Source organism: Hyperolius riggenbachi, chromosome 10 (genome assembly GCF_040937935.1).
Source record: "Hyperolius riggenbachi isolate aHypRig1 chromosome 10, aHypRig1.pri, whole genome shotgun sequence".
Classification (NCBI taxonomy): domain Eukaryota; kingdom Metazoa; phylum Chordata; class Amphibia; order Anura; family Hyperoliidae; genus Hyperolius; species Hyperolius riggenbachi.
Window position 1 is genome coordinate 112,944,877 of NC_090655.1, and position 17,782 is coordinate 112,962,658.

The 17,782-nt window shown below is 42.9% G+C and overlaps 1 protein-coding gene across 2 annotated transcripts in view; it reads right to left on the minus strand.

The window, feature by feature from the left end:
* WBP1L (WW domain binding protein 1 like) overlaps positions 1 to 17,782 on the minus strand; it is a 93,199-nt gene that overhangs the window by 38,215 nt on the left and 37,202 nt on the right. The window contains exon 1 of one of the 2 annotated variants that reach the window (XM_068257532.1): positions 7,851 to 7,968. The exons of the other annotated variant lie outside the window; for it this stretch is intronic. Coding sequence (XP_068113633.1) covers positions 7,851 to 7,877 — 27 coding nt within the window. The 5' untranslated portion in view covers positions 7,878 to 7,968. Of the gene's footprint in view, positions 1 to 7,850; positions 7,969 to 17,782 lie in introns of those variants that run through there. 2 annotated transcript variants of the gene reach the window in all.

Here is a 17,782-nt window from a genome sequence, read left to right on the forward strand (position 1 = left end):
CACCTACCTAGGTTTCCTGGTGGATGATCCTGCTCTGGGAAGATTTGAATATATCGAATGCACCAACGCTAGTAAGAAGATCAGTGGAGCCTCCAGATTATTCAGATTGTTACCACTTCTGAGGGAAGTTGGTTTGTATTTTATTTTAGCTTCAAGTCTGTTTTGACGGCCAGGAAATTGACATATTGCAGCCCCTACAGTATGTCTTCTGACTTTTAGTTTCCAATAATGAATAAATAATATTATTAATCTGACCACTCCCTCCTGGTCCTTCTCTAGAGGAAAGGTACAGCATCAAAACCTGAGCAGCCTTATGAGCCTCAGACAGTCTAGCGGTTTGGATGCATGTAGGGTCAGGAGGAAGCAGCCAGAGCATTTCTGACTAACCCCTCATCCTGGATGCCTGGCATTCTCTAGCCACTTGCATAGTAAATCCTGCTAAATATGACACAGAGGGGCCTACATAATGGGACAGTTGCAAAGCAGACTAGAGCAAAGTGGAACAGAAGCCCAGAACAACCAATGCTGATCTCTGTCTTCTTTTAACCAATAGCCTGGTTATTTCATGTGGGCAAACTGTTACAACCCACCTTAAAGGAGAACTGTAGTGAAAGGGATATGGAGGCTGCCATATTGATTTCCTTTTAAGCAATACCAGTTACCTGGCAGTCCTGCTGAGCCATTTGCCTGCAGAATCACACCAGAAACAAGCATGCAGCTAATCTTGTCAGATCTGACAAAAATGTCAGAAAATCTGATCTGCTGCATGCTTGTTCAGGGTCTAGGGCAAAAAGTATTAGAGGCAGGTGATCAGCTGGATAGCCAGGCAACTGGTATTGCTTAAAAGGAAATCAATATGGCAGCCTCTATCTACCTCTCACTACAGTTCTCCTTTAACTGCAATAAAACTTATTTTGTGAAGTTGGGAAGTTGAGCACTCTCAGGTTGTCCATGCCTCCATTGCACATCCTGTACTTGGATATTATAGCACATTCATACCAGAACATGTCATTGTGGTTGGCTTTCGTGCTTTATAGTGGTCAGTGTAAGATACACATGCAACTGCAGGTTTGAGGTCGTTTCCACTTGTGTGATTTACAGGGCTGTGGAGTCGGTACGAAAATCATCGGACTCAGACTCCTCAGTACATCAAACCACCGACTCTAACTCCAAGTAACCAAAATTTCGACTCCACAGCCCTGGTGGTTTCAGCTGCGATTTCGTCAACACGAAGTGAAGCGATCCTCGGGTACATCAGAAGTGCATGGTGCGCACACTCTGAAGTAGCATGCTGCGCTTTCCAAAGCACACCATCTATGACAGAGTTTCTCAACCAGGGTTCTCTAGAACTCCATGGTTACTTGAGGACTTCCCTGGCATTTTCCCCCTTCGAGATGAACAGAATCAGATGGCAGGTTGAGAAAGTTTCAAATTGACGTCCCTAGCTTCTCAATATCCTCTTCACTAATTTTCTGTCCATCCTAAATTCTAGCTGGCTTACTTGTTCTTAAAGGGAACTGAGCACATTCTCTTTCACTGGAATCTCTCCTGGCATAGAAGCTGCCTTGTTCCCCACTCCCCTTCTCACATTCCTTATTTACAGAAGTTAGAGATGCTATCTTGACACGTTGACACACGCAATGGCTTTGAAGAAACAGCCTTAATTACTCACCCCCTATGCTGATGAAAAGGCATTGTTTACCTCTTGGTAATTAGCTCAATAAAACAATTAGGTTGCTGAAGTCTCTGTGGTTGGGGACGGTCGGGCAGGCCTGCTGAAACAGGCTACTAAAACTACTTTGAATGTATAATACAAGGTAAAATAAAAGTTTTTTTTATTAATGAAACAGATTGTCGGCATGCATTTTTCATGTGCTATAGAAATGTCCTGAGTGATAAAAAAGATGCTCAGTTCACTTTAAATGGTACAGTGGCCACATGACTGGTATGACACATTACATTGGTGATGAATAACATGTGGCATGTGGGATGCCAGAACTAAGGATGTGTGTACAGCAGATGAAGAGGAAAGAGAGAAAACCCAAACACTGGGCAACTATAATGGGAATCGCAATGATGGAGAGCATGAAATGGGTGTCCGCTAACAACCAATCCTAATATAAAATAAATTGCCTCTCCCTCTGTTAATGCAGAAGTTCCCTGAGATACGAAAATGATTTGAAGGGGTTCCTCCAGGATAAGAAGTTTGAGAAAGGCTGATCCATGAGAAAGCACATCACTGGGAGATGTATAGTGTGAAAAGGCCCTTAGTCATACAACTAGCACTGGCATTCCAAGGTCTCAAGCATAAAGAAGAGTTATGCTAGATGTTTCCATTCCATGAATGTTTGCACTGTGGCTGGTTTGTTGGATATCGTGTTAAGTAGCTAGCCATAGGGCCGCTGTCATTTTAAAACTCTTATCACCCTGGCAACATGGTTACTTACAAGGTGGCCTGCCGAGTTCTGTGGTTTATCTGTCGGGGGAAAACATGTCAGGAAGGAGGCCTGGAATCCATTGCCGGGCTCTGCGTGCCGCTCAGAGAAGCTTCGGGACAAATGCTTGGCAAGGATCCTATTCCCAATCGGGAACCACCAGAGTCATTCGCTACTGTTTCCCCTTTCAGGACGCAGCCTGTAAAATTATTTACTTTCTTATTTGGATAGTGGTTGCTGAGCTCACTGAAAGTCAGGGCGAGCACAGTGCAAGGTCTTTCAGGGTGACCCAAAAAAACCTGCTATTTATTCAAGCCTCACTCTGGCAGCGCTCTATTAAAAACAGATTGAAATGAGGGGAAACCAGCTTAGAACTCTCCAATAAATAGGCCAAATGAACCTGGCTTTTTCCCTTCAGAAATAAAGGGACTTCGGTCATGTGAGGATAAAACAGATACAGAAAATAATAAAGTTATTGAAAAAAATTGGTGTACTGTGTGGACTTGCAGTTATAATTCATTTCCTTCCAAAACTAATATTTCAGCTGTAAGCAGGAAACCGTGGGCTGAATCACTTTACCAGCCCATTATAGTTTAGTCTAGTGTTAGCTCATATGTTCGACACTTACAAGAGTTTATTAAAGTTTTTGTTTTCAAATGGATATCAGTGACGAGACTTCCCTGCAATGATTTGTTTCCACCCATTCCCGAAAGGCCAGAACAATGGTGTCACTCTTGCAGCTGGAGCGTCTGTTGCGGTATAGTTTGCCTGTTAGTGATCAACACCACCACCTTCTCCACTTTTTCAGCAGAAATATATTTCACTTAGTGCTGTACAATGCTATGCGCCCATGAATCAAATATATAATCGCAATTCAATAGCTTATACTGGGCATAATGTGGATGACATGCCTGCAATTCTGAATGTCAACTCGCTGCCCATACAAATCTATGGGCCTATTCACAGTACTGCGCTGTAACTGATGGCGTTATTCTAATGCGCTGCATGCAGGCTTTGTATTAAATGCTATGCCCAATCTCCAATGCAGTTCTTACTCATAACAGGTGCATTATACAACTGACCACTGTGAATCCAGCCTGTATTTTTAAAAAGGGGGCTAAATAATGCAAGCATACAAATATTTTCACATTATAAAACTAAAGCAAATCTGAACTAAAAAAAAAAAAAAAAAAAAAACTTTACTCTATCCCATCTTTGTGATGTTCTACAATAAAAATAACCTCACTAGCACAAGTGGCATATCACCTTGCTTGCCGGGGCTGTAGGATCTGCTGTATTTTGTTAGGGGTGCCTTCTTTCCTTTTGCAAAGCCTGGACATTTATTTAAATCACAACTGTAATTTGATCTCTCAGCTGTGCCAGCTGGCTGCCTTAGCAGAGCAGCTAATTTGTAAACATAGGATGTTAACTGTCTGCTTCCATGAAAGTAGGAAGTAGACGCACAGCAGATTTATTGCAGGATTTGTATCAGCTGTAACAAAAATGTTTTTCTGTAAAGGTTATCATGCTGTTGTGTATCCTTTAGAGCAGAGAGGAAGTTCTGGGTTCAGCTCCGCTTTAAAGTGAACCAGAGACGAAGCACCCTCATGTATTTTACCATATAGATCAGTGGGAACATTAGAGAAAACACCTACCCTGCTTTCTGTTTCATTCTGCACTGCACAACTTGTTTCTAATCAGCCCTGATAAAATCCCCGACTGAACATTCAGTCTGGCTTTGCTATAATGACTCAGATATAAGGATTCCTGAGCAGAGCCAGCAGGGGGCAGGCCTGGGCTTGAAAAGACATGAGAGAACACAGACTGAGCTATAAATATTCCTGAGCAAAGCCAGACTGAATGCTGAGTCGAGGATTTATCAGGGCCGATTAGAAGCAAGCTGTGCAGTGCAGAATGAAACAGAGAGCAGGTTAGGCGTTTTCTCTAATGTTCCCACTGATATATATAGTAAAATACATGAGGGTGCGTCATCTCTGGTTCCCTTTAAGTACAGCAAGGACAATAGTGAGGCAGCACTGGAGTACACAAAAAGACTGGATAGCGAAACTTCTCTTGAAAGGAGGTTCCATTGAACCACCAATGGTATTTGTGGAACCACGTCTCTGAGGGAACCTTAAACATTGCTTTTGTTAAAGAGTTCCTGGGTTAAGGTACACTTCCTGCTAGGGCTTTATCCTGTAAATGCCTTTCAGAAGTCACTTTTTAGCAAGGTGGTGAGAATAGACAAATGCTGAAACACACTATGTTGCCAGAATATATGATAAGCAAGCAGGGTAGCTTGGCTCAAAAAGTCTGTTATCGCTAGAACCAGCGACATTTTCCGCACTTCTCCTAGCTGACAATGAGACCAGTTCAGAAATTCCAGCGTTTTTTATCCAATTCAAAATATCCCATTGAAGATTACATCATATCTCACATTCCTACAGGCCTTCCCTAGTTGGGACTGAGCACAGTTTTTCATCACGTTCTATAAGTTCTTGGCAGATAGCAGGAGATTCTTGTACAAATTTAGGAAAGGCACCCAAATAAAGGAAGGATCAGTTTGTGGCAACCTAAGTTACAAATGTGTACAGGCTTTTACTAAGGGTTATTTGAAGGACACCTCAAGCGAGAGAGATATGGAGGCTCAGGCTGTCATATTTATTTCCTTTTAAACCATACCAGTTGCCTGACATGTTGATCTTTCATACATCAGTAGTGTCCTTCCACTACAGATTTCCTTTATTATCCCAAAGAGCAGTCAGGCGCCCAACTGAAGTAAATAAGGCCTAAAGCCCCATACACCTGCTCAACAGCGGTCTTTTATGCTTTCACAACTTTTGTTGTGAAACAAGTTGAAACACCTAAAAACATCTTTTGCGATTGTTCAAAGAGCTGATAAGACTGATAAGAAGTCAATCTAACAGTTGGATTGACTTCTTATCAGTGTTATCAGCTCTTTGAACAATAGCAAAATACTTTTTTTTTTTTTTTTTTTTTTTTTTTTAGGTATTTCAACAAAAGTTGTGAAAGCATATAATACTGCTGTTAAGTGTTTGTATGGGGCTTAAAACAAACAGTCAGATCCCAATACAATCACGTGGTCTATCAACCTTCTAATCAATGTACTGATAGTTAACTGTTTTGATGGGAATTCCATATTTATGATGGAATTTTGTTGGTTGCCACAAAAAAGACAAACACTTATATAGCGCTTTTCTCCTGGCGGACTCAAAGCGCCAGAGCTGCAGCCACTAGGACGCGCTCTATAGGCAGTAGCAGTGTTGGGGAGACTTGCCCAAGGTCTCCTACTGAATAGGTGCTGGCTTACTGAGCCGAGATTCGAACCCAGGTCTCCCGTGTCAGAGGCAGAGCCCTTAACCATTACACTTTCCAGGCACAAGAAGCTACTCAGAAAGAAATGTCTGCAGATTAAATGAATTGTTCCCCTGTACACATAGTACTGTAAGATCACTCCAACTGAAGATCTACTTATCAGAAGTTTGTGATCAGAATAAAGCAGAACTCACATCCACATTTTTGGACAATCCAGTCATCTGATTGGAAGTGGACTAAGCCTAAAGGCAACCAATCGTGTTATTGTTCACCAAGTCAAACTTGCTATTACTGTACTGTGTTGTATGTCACCTTTACATAAGCCTCATATTCGATCCATCGGGCGGCAGTGCAGTGCTGACACTGTACAGACACATCACTAACCTCCAGGCTAGCGATGAGTCTGTTGCTGAGTAGGGATTTGGAGGGAGAACTAGCAGCGCACAGCAAAGCGGATTCCCTTGGGCGGGGGAGAGGAGGTAAACAAGGTGATTGGGCAGTGCTTGGGATCAAGGACCTCTAGATCAAGCATACTAGATCTTTAGCAGATGTCAGGCAGCCTTTAACATTCACCACCTTTGAGTTCACCCCAGCGTGTGTGTGCAGCTTAAATACTGCATTGTCCACACACACTAACTGAATGAAGTGGTCCATACATACACAGACAGGGCTATCGCTGCAATACTATATGTCTTCCGGTACACTTTGTACCAGTTCCTCTTCTGGTTTCCCACTGTCCAAGTAGATATCCTCAGGTCTCCCATTATGCATCTAGAATTCCTAAAGTGATTTCCTCTGACCAAAATCAAATTTCTTATTTTGCCCTAATTCTATAAACTTTTCTTCTGATTTCTCTGAGATGCTCCCTTATCTTAACTGCTAAACTAGCATCAAGCTAGTGAAGAGTAGAAAGAAGCAAGAATAATCATACAACAGCTTTTGCATACGTTGCTTGCTGATATTTTATTGTCAAAGTGCAAAGCACTCCCTGTTTGAAAGTTTTGGAGAAAGCTTTATGGAATGAGGGTCCACATCATCTTAATAAGTTCCAATATTATTATTTGGGCAGCACGATGGCATAGTGGTTAGCACCCTCGCCATACAGCACTGGGTCCCCGATTCAAATCCCAGCCAGAGAATTATCTGCACAGAGTTTGTATGCAAACAAAAAGGAAGAGACGGCACACTACCGGCTGCAAAAATCACTTGCTTTGTATTTAGCGAACAGGAACTGCGATTTTGCAGCCGGTCTCTTCCTTTTTGTTTGGATACTACCGAAGCCGTTAGAGCAATCCGGCCGAGACTGGGCACCGGTAGAGACACAGGTTCTCAGTGACCTGCACAGCTGTTCACCACGCATTTCTTGCTGTCGACAGTGTGTATGTTCTCCCATGTCTGTGTGGGTTTCCTCTGAGCACTCCAATTAACTCCCACATCCCAAAAACATACAGGTTAATTGGCTTCCCCCTAAATTGACCCTAGATTACGATACATACCCTACATAATACATACATAGATATACGACTATGGTAGGAATTAGATTGTGAACCCCTCTGAAGGACAGTTAAGCGACAAGACAATATACTCTGTACAGCACTGCGGAAGATGACGACAATATAAATACTAAATAATAATTATTAATATTTGTTTATATAAAATGCAGTGCCGCTGCTGTACAATAAAGAGACTTGTTTACACACTTAGATAATCAATCACAAATATGTGACACGGGAAAAGTTGGGGGACTGCACAAGTTTGAGGTTTACAAAATGTATAACGTGCTTGAAGTTTAGATCATAGATTTCATACAACAAAAACACATTCCAGGGAACCCTGTGTGACTGCCTGTTGTCACTTACACAAAGACAGCACTTTTTCAGCACGAGTTTCAGAGAACTAGCTGTGGTCTGCCTGAGCTGTAGAACGCAGTGCTAGAAGGAAGGCAGCCTTGCAAGGCTTGTTTGTCTCCTGTGCTATGTTTGTATGTGAGACCTCTGAAGTCTAAACTCTCAGCGACAGCCATGGAGACACCCAGACAGCTTCCTTGAGTGAAACCGCTGCCGTCCAGGGGGGCCTTACCTGTCTCAGGCCTAGAAGAAAAGGCATCCTGCAGTCTCATTCTCCACAGCAGCGTTTCATCTGACAAAGAGCACAAGCCGCAGAGCTTCCTCATGTGTGCTGGGCAGCCGTGCTGCCGTCCTATTTAAACAGGGCCTTTATTGGCAGGGAACAGAAAGTAAACAGGGTCCTGGGACACAGCATGCACTGGCTGTAACCCCCTCCCTACCATGACAGATCTGAGACTCCTGCCAAGCTGGAAATGACATCATGTCAGAGGCCAAAACAGCTGTTATTAACAGTTTCACAACTAGAGAAAGAAAAAAAGCCCAAATACTTCTCGTCTTTCACGATCACAGAGGCAGTTAAAGCCCTACGAAATGGATATTGCATAGCTCCAAGCTGCAAGGCTTGGCTCACACATAAATCTGTACATTTCCATTCCAATCTTGTCCTTTCAGTTTTCTATCAGTTTTACCTGACAGGATTGGAACTGTGCACCTTTTAGGTGTGAACCCAGTCTCAATCTGAAGACCTGGGCCATATGTAATTCACTTTTTCTCCTAGGTGATATTTTCAGAACTTGTAAATAAAATGCCTTTTAATCACTTCCCTACTAAGAGGTTTTTCCCCCTTCTGTGCCAGAGCAATTTTCACATTTCAACGCTCCTCCCATTCATTCGCCAATAATTTTATAACTACTTATCACAACGAAAATGATCTATATCTTTTTTTTTTTCACCACCAATTACCGGTAGGCTTTCTTTGGGTGGTACCTTTTGCTAAGAATTATTTTATTCTAAATGCATTTTGATGGGAATAATAAGGACAAAAAAAAATGGGAAAAAATATCATTAGTTTTAAAATAAAATGTTCTACTAGGGATAACACCTACACATTTTATTTGTCCCAGTTATTACAACATTTAAAAATATTCCCCTAGTACAATGTAGGCCGACAATATTTTATTTGGAAATAAAGGTGTATTTTTTCTGTTTTGCGCCCATCACTAATTACAAGCCCATATTTACAAACATAACAGTAATATACCATCAGGATATACATATTAAGGTAACTATTTTTTTTTTAATGTAGTTTTTTTTTTTTCTATGTAAATGTTTGATTTTGGTAACTATGAGAGAGTGGAGGAGGTAAGGGGTTAATTTTACTATTTGGCCACAAGATGTCCACCCACTTTTTCTTCCTGTGCGCTTAGAGGAAATAACGCGTGTACGTGTTACTTCATTTTTATCAATGACCACATCATCTCATTGATAACGGTGGCCATTGATCACAGGTACTTAGATCGGTGAATAGGAACGGTGTTCCCATTCATTGATCTCTGGTCTAACGGGCGGCGACCAGAACATGCACAGGAGCGAGCAAGCGCGCGAGCAACTGCCGCCTGCCGCAATGGACGACTATCTACGCCACTGGGCAGAACTGAAGTCCTGCAGGGTGTAGATATACTGCCACGAAGGGCATAAGTGGTTAAGCCACCAGAAAGCAAGAAAATGCTTAAAATAATTTTGATAGTACTTTCTCATCTATTTTTGGGTACTTTTATTTGCAAAGTGCTGAAAAGTTATTTTAAAGAGAAAATGAAAAATTATCTCCTAGGGAAAAAAATGAATTGCAAATTTTTTGAAAGCGAATCCCCTCTCACTCCCTCTTTAGGTAGCCATACACAACAGATTGTCAGCAGATGTTCCAATCGATCAATATTTCCCTGACCAGGTTGATCAGGGAATGTGGATCATTTTACGTCCCTGCACCACGTGATGTAATTGTTGATCAAAACAATTTGCATAATGCCGTTCAGAGCTATGAAGAAGTTGACCATCTTCCGGTCCCACCTGCACTCCCCCCTATCCCACGCTGCTGTCCCTTGATGGAGATAAAAACCACCTGATCAATGTTCAGAGTTTTTCAGTTAAAAATCAATTGGTAAAGGCCATAGTTCTTGATTGAAGGTCTACTCCACTTAAAAACGTTTCACGGTCAGAAAAGGTAAGTAGTACAAAAATTACTTGTCCTTAGACGTACTGACAGATAATCCAGTAATACAAACATCAGGAGATAAAGTGCAATCAAAAGATCACAAGCACCATATATATACAAGTGTTGCATAAATGCAGAAAAGAAGTAGAAAATAAAAGCAATAAGTTAGCCAATAAACCCTCATAGAATTTCAATACAGTGCCCATTCTAAAAAAAAATAAAAAAAAAATTGGTATTTTGTACCAAATTCTGTATTTTGTATATTGGTCCATACCATTTGTCTGTATTATAATTTACCCCATGTTCGTGTCTTACTTGGTACAGCACCACAGAATAGGTTGGTGCTTTATAAATCAATAATAATAATGTAATAACAATTAGATCCAAAAATTGCATCCATAACTTTGCATGCAGGAGAATCAGGTGTGATGAAATTGTGTTAGCGCGTAAGTTTATACATACGCAATCAACAATAGGAATACTTTAGAATAAAACAAAAAAACACACACAAAAAATGGCAACTGAGATTGCAAGTTTGCATGTAAAAATATATGCATATGCGATTTTGCATTTACATGGGTATTTTTGCATTTTAAAATTTACAAGATTCGCACTCACATACAGTACTTCTAGTACACACACAGCCAAGAGGACACCTGGGGATAGACGGGTCGACTGGCAGCTCAATTAGCCGCCGGATTGACCCCAGCCGCGTCCCCGCTCGTCCGCGCGTGCACCCGGATCGATTCCCGCTCGTCCCCGCTTCCTTATCAGCGCTCGATTCCCTGCCATTGTCCGCAGGCGGGAATCGAGCGGGCGGGGGTCGAGCAGCTTGATCGGGCCAGCTGAATATAGTCAGCTGGCCGGATCAGCTGGTCGATACACAGTACAGAAACGTACAGTGTATCCCCAGCATAAGGGAGAGCGATATGGAGACTGACATGTTTATTTCCTTCCTTAAGCAATGCACATTAAGGCCTAGTGCACACCAGAGCGGTTCGGCAGCGTTTTCAGATCCGATTGCGGATGTGGAAACGCTAGGGTAATGTATTTCAATGGGGTGGTGCACACCAGAGTGGGAGGCGTTTTGCAGAAACGCATACTCCCGGGCTGCTACAGATTTTGGATTGCGGAGGCGTTTCTGCCTCATTGTAAAGTATAGGAAAAAAACGCAACCCGCTCTGATGTAGCATTTTTCAGAGCGGTTTGCCAGGCGTTTTTGTTATAGAAGCTGTTCAGTAACAGCTTTACTATAACAATGTCTGTAATCTGCTGTACCAAAAACCGCAGCGCAAAACGCTTCAATATAAGAAGAAAAAACGCAGCTAAAAACACTAGCGTTTTGCGGATCTGCTTGTGGTTTTTGGTGTGCCCAAGGCCTCACTACCTGTCCTGCTGATACTCTGTCTCTACTGCTTTCAGCCATAAACCCTGAACAAGCATGCAGCAGATCAGGTGTTTGACTGAAGCCGCATGCTGTTTCAGGTGGATGATTCAGCCACTATTAAATGTATGAAAGAGGATGCCAGGCAACTGGTATGGTATAAGGCTTCTTGCACACCAAGACGTTGTGTTAGGTGCCACGTTAAGGTCGCATAACGTGCACCTAACACAACGTATGGTGCTGCAAAAGCCGACGGTAGAGTGAGCCGCGTTAGGCGGCTCGAGTCCTATAATGTCTCCCAGAGTGGCGCTGATTGGCCAGCGGGACCACGTGATGCGGAGCGAGACACTCCGCATCACGTGGTCCCGCCGGCCAATCAGCTGCCGCCAGTGCAGTGAATATTAAGTAGCCATGTGCGCGGCTACTGTAGCTGGCTCTCCCCGCCTCCTCTCCGCCCCCCACTGCGCATGTGCAAACAGTCTAACGCGGCTATAGCCGCTCCAACGCCGTAGCATGCTGCACTGTGCACAGAACGTGCAGCGTTACATGTAACGCAACGTGGGCTGTGTGAACAGCCCACTTGTGTTACATTGCTGTGCGTTGGGGGAGCGTTACAGGCGCACTAACGTGCGCCTGTAACGTCTTGGTGTGTAAGCAGCCTAAAAGGAAATACGGTAAATAGAACAGTCTCCAAATCCCTCTCTCTTCAGGTGTCCTTTAACTGCTTCACCTCAATGGAAGTATAGAGGGAAATTATTGAGAAAACATCAAATGTTTTCACACTGTATCCAGTACTGCTAAATGGGAGGAAAAATATAGCTAAATAAATAAATATAGCTCTTCCAACTGTTTCAATAATGCCAAGAAGAATATTACGGTAACTTCCAACATAAGGTGGTGTTTTTATGCAGTTGTGGAGGAGGTGGAATGGCATCACCTCTTTGGGTATATATTGTGCCATGAAGAATCTCTCAAAACAGGGGCTAAAAAAAAAAAAAAAAAAAAAAGGGAGAATACAAAACAGCCCTATTTTTTGTACAGTGATGAAGAAATAGGCTACATACACAAGCTAGATTTTCACAATCATTTGTGATACTTCCTGTGAAAATCGAATGTGATTGTCCCCATTTCCCGATGTCTGTATATATCCTTTAGCGCTTCATGAATTTATAAATGTACAGACATCTCTCAGCCAACCACTATTGTAGTGCCCACTGAGAAATTCAACAGCAAATGTACTGCTCCCTAGGATAGAATGAGCTGCCCAGAGAATTCCCTGTTTAAAACGCCCACCAGGGGCGTTCTTACAGGGTTTCCTGAGCTGCCATTGGGCAGCTCTCTCCGCTGGCCACGCCTCCTGCCGCTCCCCTGCACACTAAGAGAGACAACACAGTCTCTCAGGGCAGCGTCGTAATCCAGGGGTCACGCAAGTGAAAGTGGGCCATTGCGGCCCTCGGGAGCTGCGTTTTTTGCAGCTATCTGATCCACTCAGCCCTACGGATCAGGTAGCCTATTTTTTTTTTTATTTTTTTTGAGCCGACCCTGGGCTCTCTAAACAATACCAGTTGCCTGGCAGCCCTGCTGATCTATTTGGCTGCAGTAGAGTCTGAATCACAGCATAAACAAGCATGCCGATAATCTTGTCAGATGTGACAAAATTGTCAGAACATTTGATCTGTATATACACACACGCACGATGGTGAGGCACCCAAGAGTATAAAACAAAAAGGTTAAAATTGAGGTGGCCTACCTCAGACAGAAATTACAGTATTGTTCAAAAAGGCAACGCGTTTCGTGAGCCCAAAATGTATCACTTCATCAGGCCAGGTGTGCTGTAGTAAAAAGCATTGGGCGCCTCTCCTCTCCTGCTGATCTATTTGACTCTAATAGTGTCTGAAGTACACCAGAAACAAGCATGCAGCTAATCTTATCAGATCGGACAATACTGACAGAAACATCTGATCTCCTGCATGCTTGTTCTGGGTCTACAGATAAAAGTATTAGAGGCAGATGATCAGCAGGATAGCCAGGCATCTGGTATTGCTTAGAAGGAAATAAATATGGCAGCTTTCAGATAAATTCTTACCTCGGGGTTACTTTAAACCCAGGTGTTCAGGAACAGCAAATAAATGAAAATATAGGTTTTAATGAATTGATGAACAATGCTCACATATTTTGGTTGGCTTTTGTTTGCTCGGTCATTCACAGAACGCAATAAAATAAACTTGATGGCAACTTTGTGGTTTGTTTTATTACTTCGGGGACTAGCACATACATGATTTCAGCACTGGCCGACCAAAGAGCCACTTGTTATACGGAAAGGTGCCCCTTTCCTCCATAAGGAGTCATGCCATGAGATTTCATTTTCCCATGGTTTGGTACAGGAATTTAAAGAAATAACGCACAAAAGTCACCAACATTTTGCAGTTTACAGGAAATGGGAGGCCCGTTTCCTGTCTTTATCTTTGCAAGGATTAATCTATTCGATAGAGGGGACCTCAGCATCTCCCTGCCCTCTGTGACCCCTTGCCTTACATTACAGATACTTCATGCAGTTATGCTTTGTTCACTTTTAGATGGAATTTGGAAGTTTTGAAAAAAAAAATTTCCCTTTTAGCATCTGCATCGATAAAATAAAATGGTTGGGGTAGAAGACCATTTTAACTGTAAATACAGGTAGTCCCCGACTTACTAACGCAAGTAACGATCCGCCCTCAGAAACAGCCTTATTAGTCCGCCGACAGACTGTACACACGCTGTACTGGCTGCTGAAAACCCGCTCAACGGGAGGTGCCGATGGACCCGTCGTAGGCTGCAGTCAGGCGTGTGCACGAGCCTTAACAATGACCATCTTGTTACAATGGTGCCTGTCAAGGAAAGAGAAGCGGATAGATTAGATCGCAAGTGAAGAGTCAAATCTTGAATTTGAGGTGCTGGAGGAATTTAAAATAAATAAATAAAAATCTGCTGTAAACAGAGGCAGCATAGCTGAAGACCAGAATGTCTATAGTCTTGGTCTACTAATAAAAGCTCCTAAAATGGGCAAGAGTAAAAAATGAACTACGGAACAATGAAAGGTGGTGGCCTAGTCTGCTGCGTCTTGGGCCTCCAAATTTCTTGGATCTCAGTCCGACCAAGCATTCATGGCGTGTACTGGAAAAACAAGTCTGATCTAAGAAGGCCCCAACTTCCAGTTGACAAGAGTTTAAGGATATGCTGCCAACAACTTGGTGCCAGATAACAGGACACCTTCTTTGGTCTCATGTGTTCCACACCATGGCAGGTCAGAGCTGTTTTGGCAACACAAAGAGGACCTACACAACTTTAGGCAAGTGGCTTGTATTTTGGAGCTGCCTAGAGTGCAATAAACATACACACAGTACAAAAAAAAATACTATATAAAATCAATCAATCTATTTATTAATACATAACACCATTTGCTAACTAGAAACATGAAATACTACAAATTACGGTGTCCGTTTCTTGAAGCTTTGCCTGGTAATGGGTCTATAAGCAGATGGGGAAGGGTGGGGTGGTAGTGGCTCTTTTTTCTGTTGGTTTTTGTTCTATTTGATGGTTTTATTGAATCTTTTGTCTATCCTATTATAAACATTTATAATGGCTTTTGTGAGGCTTTATTAGAAGATGGATGTTGTGCCACCACAGACAGCAGAAACACAGTGCTCACCAGCAGCAGCCCGGATCTAAGGAGTGCCTGTTATGTAAACACAAAAGCTGCAAGATTTTGTAAAGCTTCTCAGCTTCTAACCACAAAGTGTAGCCACATTAATACTGTCCCTGTTTATGCCTCAGAAGACATTTATGCAGAAATATCTGTTTAAACTCATAAGACTCTTAAATAAGCACCAATGCAATAAAATGATCAGAATATGAAGTTTTGAGACTGGGGAAAAAATAAACTAAAAACAATCTCTCCTATGTTTTCTTGAACTCAAAGCCTAGCTCACACTACAAAGCGTAATCGATAAGCGCTTAGCAATTGCAATTTTGTAAAACTATTTTCAGAGCGATTTTTAATCCATTAGCAGATTCAAAGGAATGATCTGGTTTGAGATAAGTGCACTGCTTTTGACCTCAGTCAGCAGAACTCGTGCTGTAAATTCTTGGAATGCTCTGATGTCTCTCTGCTAGCAGAGGATATAGAAACTGAAAGCAGAGGTCCTCTGTTGTTGTCTCACACTGCCTCCTAGTGACAAGTGGCCATATATACACACATTACATCAGCACTAATTAGTAACAAGGAAATGTAATAAATAATAAAAAAGTGCTAAAATAAATTGGGCTAAAGCACTTTCAAGCTTATAAATAAATTGGCTGCTAAAGGGTTAAATGAATGTGCGTTTTGCACATTTCTTTTAAGGGAACCTGAAGCAAGTAAAATTATCTCTATGTATAAAATACAAGTGTCCCTGTGTCAGTGCTTTTGCGCATGTCCTGCACCGACACAGGACGCAGGACGGGCAGGAGGCAGGCCAGCCGACCTGCAGGCGGGCGCGTGACGGACGGGTGGGCGGGCGGCGAAAGACCTAGAGCCCGTTTTTAAATGGGCTTAGGTCAGCTAGTTTAAAATAAACACATGATGTAGCTGCAAATGAATATTACATACTAACCTCACTGTCAGTTCCTCTCAGAAGCTCACAATTTTCTTCTTACAATGATCCCTTCCAGTTCTGACAATATTTTGTCAGAAATGAAATAGACCAGTTGCTGTCAGTTATATATCAGCAGCTGTCAGTTACAACTGAATGTGCAAGGTAATGTCCATGTTTCCCTATGGCTCAAGTGGGTGATATTACAGTTAAAGAGACACTTAAGCCAGGAAAAAAAAAATTAGTTTTACTCACCTGGGGCTTCTACCAGCCCCCTGCAGCAGTCCTGCGCCCTCGCAGCCACTCACTAATCCTCTGGTCCCCCACTGCCAGCTGTTTCGTTTTTGCCGACAGGCCTGTCAGGACTGGCCACGCGTAGCTTTTTCCGCATTCCGGACTGTAATTAGCGCTATTGCGGGCCGCAACAAGTACAAAAATACGCGTTGCCACATTACAAACGCATAGATATGCGGCAACGCGTATTTTTGTACGCGTTGCGGCCCGCAATAGCGCTAATTACAGTCGGGAATGCGGAAAAAGCTACGCGTGGCCAGTCCTGACGGGCCTGTTGGCAAAAACGAAACTAGCTGGCTGCGGGGGACCAGAGGATTAGTGAGTGGCTGCAAGGGCACAGGACTGCTGCAGGGGGCTGGTAGAAGCCCCAGGTGAGTAAAACTTTTTTTTCTGACTTAAGGTTCACTTTAAGGAAGTATGACTTGTGTATGGTTATGTTGACATTTTATTTTCAGTTCAGGTTCTCTTTAAGGAAAAATCGATCTTAAAATGGTACAAGCAGCACGTGTTTTCAATTTTCTCAAAATGCTGCAGCGAGAACAGTGCTGCTGTAGCTGTTTGCATCAGTGTTGATGGTTTACCCCAAAAGTAACAAGGTCTCATTTGGCTGACTGTGATGAAGCATACTTATGTTAAAAAAAAAAAAAAAAAAAAAAATCACCTTACTCTTAGAGAATGTGGTCAGGGTCATCAGTTCTGTGAAATAATTCAGCAGATCTTGTTTTATATGCAGTGTTCTCCCCAGGCTTTTAGGCGGGTGGTCCACCCGGCTAGTTTTGGTGAGCACCCGGCTGTTATCAGCTCACCTCCTCCTCTTTTGTAAGCAGAGTTGTGCAGAGAAGCACCGGCCCTGCATTCTGTCATCTCACCCCACCCGGCTACTTTTTCATGCCAACCGGCTGGAAAACATTTCTGGGGAATGCTGTTACAGGTACAATTCCGTGTTTCTTCTAGGACCAGCCAATGCAATCAGTGACTGTGCAAAGTGTCTCTCTCCTTTTTGCCATAGCAGGAACAAGTCCTGCCAGTGGTGCCAAGCATTCCTGTCTGTAATGCACCTAGAGGACCATAAGTACTGAGGGCAGTCAGGCCAAGCCAGCCAATCAGATTGCCCTCTGCTGGCTACAGGCAGCCCTAATATACAACAGCCACTAATTTCACCAAAACAAAAATCAGAGGAGATGCTCCTCTTCAGGAGGAGGATTATGAGAAATACGACATGAGATCTTGAACAGTGCTAAAAGGAGATTCTTGCTCCATTCAGAAGCTATGCATCCACCATCTTAGTCCACCATCTCCTCCGAGCGCCACTAGGCACGTGCTATAAGCGCCACTATGTAGGATGGCGGCGCTTGAGGTAGACAGCTGAGGAGACCAGGAGCAGCTGGACAGTCGCAGCAGATGAAGCAGATGAGATTACAATGCACAGGCACAGTTGAGGGGTGGGGAGGCATTAACATTTGGGGGTACAGCAGCATCACTAGGCCAATTCTAGAGAGATTTCATGCTGAAGTTGATCGTGAATAGTCCTGCAGTCTATGGGCACCCAACAGATCTCTCTCCAATCAGAGAGAGATTTTTCTTTTAGTCAATCTGCCCATGGGCATTGGGCACCTTAAAGCCTTGTGTAAAAAATATTAAATGCGATAACTTTTGGCTCCAGC